The 9,517-nt window shown below is 44.3% G+C and overlaps 1 protein-coding gene across 1 annotated transcript; it reads left to right on the top strand.

Annotated features, from left to right (window-relative positions):
• Positions 1-698: 698 nt before the first annotated feature.
• On the top strand, positions 699-9,137 carry HSPA8 (heat shock protein family A (Hsp70) member 8). Its single transcript, XM_082273675.1, has 9 exons — positions 699-823; positions 3,961-4,170; positions 4,889-5,094; positions 5,407-5,559; positions 6,003-6,558; positions 6,827-7,029; positions 7,115-7,313; positions 7,537-7,769; positions 8,730-9,137. Exons 2-9 carry the CDS (start codon positions 3,966-3,968, stop codon positions 8,913-8,915), a joined length of 1,941 nt encoding a protein of 646 aa, XP_082129801.1. The 5' UTR covers positions 699-823; positions 3,961-3,965; the 3' UTR covers positions 8,916-9,137.
• Positions 9,138-9,517: the final 380 nt, after the last annotated feature.

Raw genomic sequence — 9,517 nt, 5'->3', positions numbered from 1 at the left:
GACTCTCCCTGTGGGCGGAATGGTTCCTAATGTCAGGAAATAACAAGAACACTCGCTCCACAATCCCTGTGACCGCCTTGTTCACCTCAGACAGGAACGCCGGAAGTGGTGGGTGGGTTTCAGCCTGGCAACCACAGAGCTCAACAAACTGCTAGCCTGTGATTGGCCGCCGGTTCCCGCGCTCCAAAACACGGGAACTCAGCAGCCTATCATGTTCAAGCAACAGCCCGCTCCTCGCGTGTTCACTCCGCCATGTTACTTGAGGGCAAAATTCAGTTTCCACGACGTTCATTTTCCCAGATCACTGCGTATGCACTATTAGTTTTAGGACTTTATATTCTGGGAGTGACGGCTTCACTCCCACCACCTCCAGTACCGTCTATAACACGTTATAATTAACAATGTATCACCACAGTATGCGGCACACTGAGCGTACCATTAACACGCATGACACCATTCGCGGACCGTGTCATGGCCGCCCGCTGGTGTACAAACTCCCTGAGTACAATGAGACCACGCGTGAATGAATGGCCATTACAAGATGGCGGCCGCGGCTCCTCACAGCGAGGGCGGGGCGCTTCTATGCGGAGACTCTGGAAGCTTCCAGAACCGGGTGACGTTTTTGGTCACGTGTGAGCCGGCTGACTCCGCCATTGGCCACTTAGCCCGGTAAGGCGGGGACTGACGTCACCTACTTCTGGAAGCTTCTGGGGCTCTATAAGAAGGCACCGGTCCTGTCACTCCTCCTCATTTTCTTCAGGACTAGCAGCTCGGAGACGGCGAGCAGCTTCTACACCGGGTCACACAACACACTGCAGTGCAGGTAAGAGGCGGGTAATGCGGCCTACTGGTTGGGGAAGGCTGTGACTGGGTGGAATAACGTTCATTGACCGGGGGCCGGGAATTCCAGCTCTATAGTTGGCGGGGGAGAGGTTAGCTGTGACTGGAACACGGTACAAAAAAGAGAAATATGATTTATAGTCATTCCATTGACTTCCATACGTTGTATGGCGGCTGATCACGTGGCCTGGGATACAGCATTAATGATTTTGGCCTTCCGTTTGTTACCATGGCGACCCTTATAGGCACCTTTTTATAACAATTTTACTTTAGGTTTATCCATCCATGTGACCATAACCTTGTCATCTGATTGGCTCTAGTCCTACATGAAAAACGGTCTCCTTTTTGGGGTCATGTGACTGTAATCTGCTGATCCGATTGGCCATCCCCCTAAAGAAAATGTCTTTCTTAGATGTATATATCCTAATCCTGGAGGTTTCAGCTGTCTGAATTAAGCATTTGTGTGGGGGTGGGGGGGCAGTTAAATGGCTGCGGGGGTGACCTATACGAAGGTTTTGTTGGTGATTGGGATTGTTTCTTTAGTGTTTTGTGGAGATCTTCAATTTATTAGGTATTTGTTTTGATGGACCCCAAAACTTGCTTAGGTGTGGCCCTTTGCTTGCCTTTTATGTGGCCCCTGGGGAACACTATTACCCTCCCCCTTAAATGACCTATCATTGGGGAGCACTATTCTCCCCCCTCTCTTAAATGACCCATCATTGGAGAGCACTATTCTCCCCCCCCTTAAATGACCTATCATTGGGGAGCACTATTATTACCCCCCCCCCCCCCTTAAATGACCTATCATTGGGGAGCACTATTCTCACCCTCTCTCTTAAATGACCCATCATTGGAGAGCACTATAGCACTATTCTCCCCCTCCCCCCTTAAATGACACCATTGGAGAGCACTATTCTCCCCCCCCCCTTAAATGACCCATCATTGGAGAGCACTATTCCCCCCCCCCTTAAATGACCCATCATTGGAGAGCACTATTCCCCCCCCCCTTAAATGACACATCATGGGGGAGCACTATGCAGTGATCACCATACCTGCCTATTTTAATGACTCCCAGCGTCAGGCCACAAAGGATGCCGGCACCATCTCTGGGCTCAATGTACTGCGTATAATCAATGAACCAACTGCTGCAGCCATTGCATATGGTTTGGACAAAAGGGTATATCGTTTTTTTCAGCTTTACTGTCAGATCGCAATGATGAATGTTTCCAAAGCCATTCGTAGTTTCCTCCAGACCAGAGTCGAAAGGCTCATGATGGCTCAATACCTTCCTTGGATGTCTGAGCGATCCAGTACAGCTAGGGTTTCTAACAAGGTGTTCAGGGACTACAATTCCCATCATGTCTGTGGCTCAGTTTTTTACAATACCTCATGGGATGTGTAGTTAAGCAACAGCTGGAGGGCTGTAGCCTGGCAATCCCCCCCCCCCTTAAACGACCCATCATTGGGGAGCATTATTCTCCCCCCCTTAAATGACACATCATTGTGGAGCATTATTCTCCCTAACCCCTTACTAATGCTCATTGGGGAGTACTATTCTCTTCCCCCTGACCCAGTAATTGGGGAGCACTATTACCCCCTCTTCACTGACATTGGGGAGCACTAGTCCCCTTAATGACACCATTGTCTGGGGCACTATTCCTCCTTCTGTCACCAATGAGGCACTGTTCCTCCCATTAAAACCCAAGATGCACTGATGCTGGGGTGTTTTCTGCTCCCACTGGCCAAAGCCTGAGTGACATACCTGTCCCTCTGATTGGATCCTTTCAAATGAGAGGCTGCATAGTGATCAATCCATTAAACAAGTATTCCTTCTTACCTTAACACTATTTAAAGTTGGCCATACACGATACAATCTGATGGTAGGAAAAGAGGTGGTTGTACAACTATTTAATGCAAGGGCTTGTCTAATACAAATTAGATTGATCACAATGATGTAATGAGGACAAACCATCAAAAGGTAACTTTTTTTATATAGTGAGTAGTTTAAATTAATGACCGCCTAGCACATATGCAGCATAAGGGTGGGCTTTAACGCTTTACATATATGTTGCTGGGGCCAGCACAAAGTCAAGTCTGGGAAAAAGATCAGTAGTCAGTGGGACTGGCTTCTATTCATGTGATCACAGATGGTGAGCACATGATCACTGATCCTTGTGCACCCTGGGTGTTCCAAACTGTTTAAAGGGATTCTTGGGTGGACAAGGAGTAAAAGCACAAGTTAGTTGTTGCAATATAGATCCCGGCGCTGTACAAAAATTGATTCCTGCCAAGCTTTGTATATCTGGAAGATTCTGCCTGTAAGCCTTGTGCACGCTCTGTAGTAACTGTGCCACCATTGTGCTAATGAAACGGTCATTACTGACAAATGTCTAGTATGGTGGCATGTGTGCTTTTAGATGGGAGTAGTGATTGGAACTGCAAGTCCCAGCATGCTTTAGATTCCCCCAGTCTGCACAGGTTGCTTCTGTTAGGAAAACCAGATTATAGATTGCATTCCTGAGTTTGAGTGGGGATTGGGTAATCAGTCTGCTGTGTTGCATTTTTTTCATGGCGACTTCCTTTTCAGAGGGGATTAGGTAATAATGGGATTGCAGCGTCTTGCCCTTTGTGTCGGTTGCAGTTAGTCACATGGTCTTGTGCTACAGCAAGATGGCTGCAGAGTGTAAAATGGCCCCTGTCATCTCGTTTGGACAATGGATTCCTTGCCTCTCGCTTTGGATATTAAACACACAGGTTCCCCACCCTCTTACTTTAGCCATTGTTGCCAAAACTGGCTTTTTTTTTTACAGCCTTGACTGTATTAGATTATATAATGGGCACCTACTGCCTGTAGCACTCATGTTGCTGTAATTTGTGAATGGCATGGAATTTTTTTTTTGCTAGATTTCCAAATGTGAAGTTTTAATACGGTTGCTTGCTTTTTGCGTTATTTTTGACTGTCTTTACATCCATATATAAGCCCTTTTGTCAGACTATAGTCCTAATTCTAAAATAAGAATGGCTTTTTCCTCAATCTAACGTCTTTACTATGAGCTATAAGTTTTACTTTGTTCTCTAGTACTCTTGTGAATGCTAACAATTTGATTTTTCTTCTTGCAGCAATCATGTCTAAGGGACCAGCAGTCGGCATTGACCTTGGCACAACCTACTCTTGTGTAGGTGTCTTTCAACATGGGAAGGTGGAAATCATTGCCAACGATCAGGGCAACCGAACCACGCCTAGTTATGTGGCTTTCACAGATACCGAAAGGTTGATTGGGGATGCTGCCAAGAACCAGGTTGCTATGAACCCAACAAACACAGTTTTTGGTAAGTTGATGATGGCAAGTGTGCTAAACATAAAAAGGCTAATGGAGGGACATCCGACTTGGGGTCCTTTCACATGGGCATTTTGTTTTTTTTTCCCTCAGTGCAGCCACTTTTTTTTTTTTTTTGAAAACTTGACACGGATGTCCCTTTTTAGGGTCCTTTCACACGGGCATGTTCCGTATGTGTTTTTCCTCTGCCAGTTTGCGGATGAAAAACTGACAATGTATGTCTATGGTTTAGCAGATGACCATCCTCTGACATCAATTTTTTGTCCGTTCAGTTTTTTAAACGGAAGAAAAATGGGGTTTTCTTGTCTCACAGAATTAACGGAACGGAAGAAAAACGGATGTGAGCGGATGGTCATCCACTACCCCATAGACATACATTATGTCAGGTTTTTCATCAACAAACCGTTAAGAGGAAAAAACGGCCATACAGAATGCCCGTGTGAAAGGACCCTTGGCTAGAATGTCATTCATTGTAGCAAGGTAGCTCTAATGGTCTATCGGAATTTAAAATTCTCTAAAGCTGAACTTGCATTGTATACACTGAAGAGACTTGACAGTATTCATGTAACCTAGTTTAGTGGTCTTGGTGTGTTGGCAGTAGCATTTAACAATTTGCCAGTTTAAATAGTCTCAATGTGCCTGGACCTGAATTTAGTCTTTTTTTGAGAGTTCCTTGATTTGTCTGACTGACCTTGCATTTTTACTTCTAGATGCCAAGCGTCTAATTGGTCGCAGGTTTGAAGACACAGTTGTACAGTCTGATATGAAGCACTGGCCCTTCACTGTCATCAGTGATGGAGGAAGACCCAAAGTCCAAGTAGAGTACAAAGCAGAGACCAAGTCTTTCTACCCAGAAGAAGTCTCTTCCATGGTTTTGACCAAGATGAAGGAAATTGCAGAAGCTTATCTTGGAAAGGTAATTGTCGGGAATACTGATAGCATTTGAAATCACTGGTTGGCAGCTGTATGTAGTATTGAGTACCATGCATGCTTTAGGTATCTTGAGATTGTACTGAGTTTTATTGCTAATATATAAATTCTACACTATGTAGATTGTAGGTATGTGCAAACTGAATGTTTAACTTCTGCTGTTCAATGTGTGTCTAGCATGGTTTATCTTCCTACCTTGGATACTCCCCACAAATATGTGGGGACTATTGTGGTAGGAAGTGCGTTGGTATAGAGTTGAGAACTGATGTGTAACCAACTTTTTTTTTTCTCTCTTTAGACTGTAACAAATGCAGTGATCACCGTACCTGCCTATTTTAATGACTCCCAGCGTCAGGCCACAAAGGATGCCGGCACCATCTCTGGGCTCAATGTACTACGTATAATCAATGAACCAACTGCTGCAGCCATTGCATATGGTTTGGACAAAAAGGTATGCCGTTTTTCAGCTTTACTGTCAAGTCAGATCGCAATGATGAATGTTTCCAAAGCCATTCGTAGTTTCCTCCAGACCAGAGTCGAAAGGCTCATGATGGCTCAATACCTTCCTTGGATGTCTGAGCGATCCAGTACAGCTAGGTTTTCTAATAATTTGTTCAGAAACTACAATTCCCATCATGTCCGTGACAGTTTTTTACAATACCTCATGGGATGTGTAGTTAAGCAACAGCTGGAGGGCTGTAGTTTTGGCAATCCCTGGACTCTACTACAAAAACTGACAAAGTAGTACTTGTTGAAAAACTGTTATAGGGAGAAGTTTGGGATGTAGTTTGAATGGGCAATGCCAGCATTGCTAGCACCTGGGGACTTCTATAGATTAGTATCTTTACCTTCATACTGTTTTTAGCTTACATGAAGTCTTGTTTGCTCCCTTAGGTTGGAGCAGAGAGGAACGTGTTGATCTTTGACCTTGGTGGTGGAACCTTTGATGTCTCCATCCTGACCATTGAGGACGGCATCTTTGAGGTGAAGTCAACAGCCGGTGACACTCATTTGGGTGGGGAAGACTTTGACAACAGAATGGTGAATCACTTTGTAGCAGAATTCAAGAGGAAGCACAAGAAAGACATAATTGACAACAAGAGAGCTGTTCGCCGTCTCCGCACCGCCTGCGAGCGTGCAAAGCGTACCCTGTCCTCCAGCACCCAGGCTAGCATTGAGATTGACTCTCTGTATGAAGGAATTGACTTCTACACCTCAATCACAAGAGCCAGATTTGAAGAACTTAACGCTGATCTCTTCAGAGGCACCCTGGATCCAGTGGAGAAGGCCCTTCGTGATGCTAAGCTTGACAAATCCCAAATCCACGATATCGTCTTGGTTGGAGGGTCCACACGTATTCCCAAAATCCAGAAATTGCTTCAGGACTTTTTCAATGGCAAGGAACTGAACAAGAGCATCAATCCAGATGAGGCTGTGGCCTATGGTGCAGGTATGTTAAGTGGCTGTAGCTACTGGTGACACTTTATGCAAAGTAGAATTCCTAATATGTGATTTTAGAGACTTGTGCTAGTTGTCTGCATTTCATTTCGCAATGATGAATGTTTCCAAAGCCATTCGTAGTTTCCTCCAGACCAGAGTCGAAAGGCTCATGATGGCAAAATACCTTCCTTGGATGTCTGAGCGACCACATGCATAGTAGCTCCCCTCCCCTGAAATGTTTGTTTTTTTGGTGTTCTAACATGCATGTTTTCTTACAGCTGTCCAGGCTGCTATCCTGTCCGGAGACAAATCTGAAAATGTTCAGGACCTCCTGCTGCTTGATGTCACCCCTCTGTCTCTGGGTATCGAGACTGCCGGTGGAGTCATGACAACATTGATCAAGCGTAACACAACCATTCCCACAAAGCAGACACAGACCTTCACAACCTACTCAGACAACCAGCCTGGTGTCTTGATTCAGGTATGCATCAAGTTGAGAACAAGTTTTTGCTTTTGTGGTCCTCTCCTCTTATTTGCATTTACTCAAAAGCGCTTATTCTCTTCAGGTATATGAAGGTGAGAGAGCCATGACAAAGGACAACAACTTGCTGGGCAAGTTTGAGTTGACTGGTATCCCACCAGCCCCACGTGGTGTTCCTCAAATTGAGGTGACATTTGACATTGATGCCAACGGTATCTTGAATGTGTCTGCAGTGGACAAGAGCACTGGCAAGGAAAACAAGATCACAATTACTAATGACAAAGGTAAGGCATGCCGATACTGCAATGGAAATTTATCCCGCTATGATGAATGTTTCCAAAGCCATTCGTAGTTTCCTCCAGACCTGAGTCGAAAGGCTCATGATGGCTCAATACCTTCCTTGGATGTCTGAGCGGCTAATAAACTTTTATCAAGTGGATTTTACTTTGTATCCAGTGGAATTGTGCAGTAAATTTCTGTAACTTAACACTTCTGTTTGTTCTGTAGGTCGTCTGAGCAAAGAAGACATTGAGCGCATGGTGCAGGAAGCTGAGAAGTACAAGGCTGAAGATGAGAAGCAGAGGGATAAGGTCTCCTCCAAAAACTCACTGGAGTCCTATGCTTTCAACATGAAGGCAACTGTTGAGGATGAGAAGCTCCAGGGCAAGATCAGTGATGAGGACAAACAGAAGATCCTGGACAAATGCAATGAGGTCATTGCTTGGCTGGACAAAAACCAGGTATGGTTGGAAATGGGATTTGTTCATATTGTCGCGATGATGAATGTTTCCAAAGCCATTCGTAGTTTCCTCCAGACCAGAGTCGAAAGGCTCATGATGGCAAAATACCTTCCTTGGATGTCTGAGCGACAAATCATAGTACTGTAATTGCAACCCAAATCGTCAAAATTTCCTAGCCAGGAACTGTTATGATAGTTGTGTAGTACCTGGGGCTACAAATGGCAAGGCTAGCTTTCTCCCAACTTTTGCATTGACACTAGTTTCAAACAGTGGCCCATATCAGAGGGGAAAAGCTGGCTAAGTGACTGTTGGGAGTTAGGATTTATCTTTTTAGTGGAGGGCTGCTTTCATTTGAGGTTCTTATTAAAAAAAAAAAAAAAAAAAAAAAAAAATGAACATTTAAATGCACACATTGTTTGCAGGTTAAGATTAGCTTTTTATTTATTTTTTCCCCCCTGTAACTCGTTGCACCAGCAATCAAATCACTAGTGCAATGCAGGTCTCCTGCAGACCTGTTATCTGTCAGTGTATCTATCTATGCGGGTACCCTGACAGGAAGAATCTTTACTATGGCAACTACAAGCAGAAAACCACAAAGTATGTCGGCACATGTAGTCCACACAGAGCTGAGTGAATGACAAGACCTTGTGGGTGGGGCCATGCTAATTTCAGAAACTTTTCCCTGTACTGCTATCCTAATGGTAAACTTCCCTAACCAAGGTACAGCAGTTGGAATAGTGACTAGCTTTTCTATTGTCTCCGCTTCTGTTGAGGGAGACTGCTAAAGTGTTTCAGAACCTGATTGGGGTAGAAGTTGTATAGTTTAGCAATGGTCATTTTACAACTTTTATCAAATCTTACCGGGACAGCTACATTAGACCCTAAAAATAGGGGGGTGTACAGTATTGCATATCAATCGCAGGATATATTCACTGAAATTCTGACTTTTTTTCCTTTCAGACTGCTGAAAAAGATGAATTTGAACATCAACAGAAGGAGCTGGAGAAAGTATGCAACCCCATCATTACCAAGCTATACCAGAGTGCAGGTGGCATGCCAGGAGGAATGCCCGGTGGCTTCCCAGGTGCAGGCGGTGCTCCAAGTGGTGGTGGCTCCTCTGGACCTACCATTGAAGAGGTTGATTAAAATCTCAACGAACTGCATTCCGTCTTCTGTTAAAACTCCTAGGACACAAATTTGTATTAATGGCTGTTCCAAGTTTAAATTTCCCAAGCAAGCTGCTGTAAAGTTTTTATAGGGCATTAATACTTGAATCCACTCCATCTGCCTGAAATAAGGAACACCATTGCACTTTACCTGTACTGTAACAGATGTTGGTCCAAGAAAAAATAAACTTATTTAATTGGCTTTGTCTCTAATTTTCACTTATTTAACAGGGAGGTGTTTGCATATGCAGGGTTGTAAATCTAGATGAGTACAAATAACATTTCAAATGTCAGGCTGAAATACCTTGTATACACATGACGGGACACCCTTTTATTGGCAAGTAAGGGTACCAATTTTGGTCAAGTATGTGCTGGTACTGTTGCTTTCTGGTGCAATTTGTACCCTTACAAAATGAATTGCACTGCAAAGAACCGCATGCAGTTTCCCACACTACTGTGTAAACCCAGGCTTGTAATGGTGATTTCAGCCCTGGTTCACACAGCAGTGCAGGAAACCGCATGCGATGTAGACTGGAATCAAAAAATTGCATGCATTTTCATTGCAACTTGAGTTTGTTTTTT

This window comes from Pelophylax lessonae (assembly GCF_965119305.1).
Source record: "Pelophylax lessonae genome assembly, chromosome: 12".
In the NCBI taxonomy this organism is placed as follows: domain Eukaryota; kingdom Metazoa; phylum Chordata; class Amphibia; order Anura; family Ranidae; genus Pelophylax; species Pelophylax lessonae.
The sequence above is the reverse complement of the archived record's forward strand: the minus strand, read 5'-3'. Positions and strand labels throughout refer to the sequence as shown.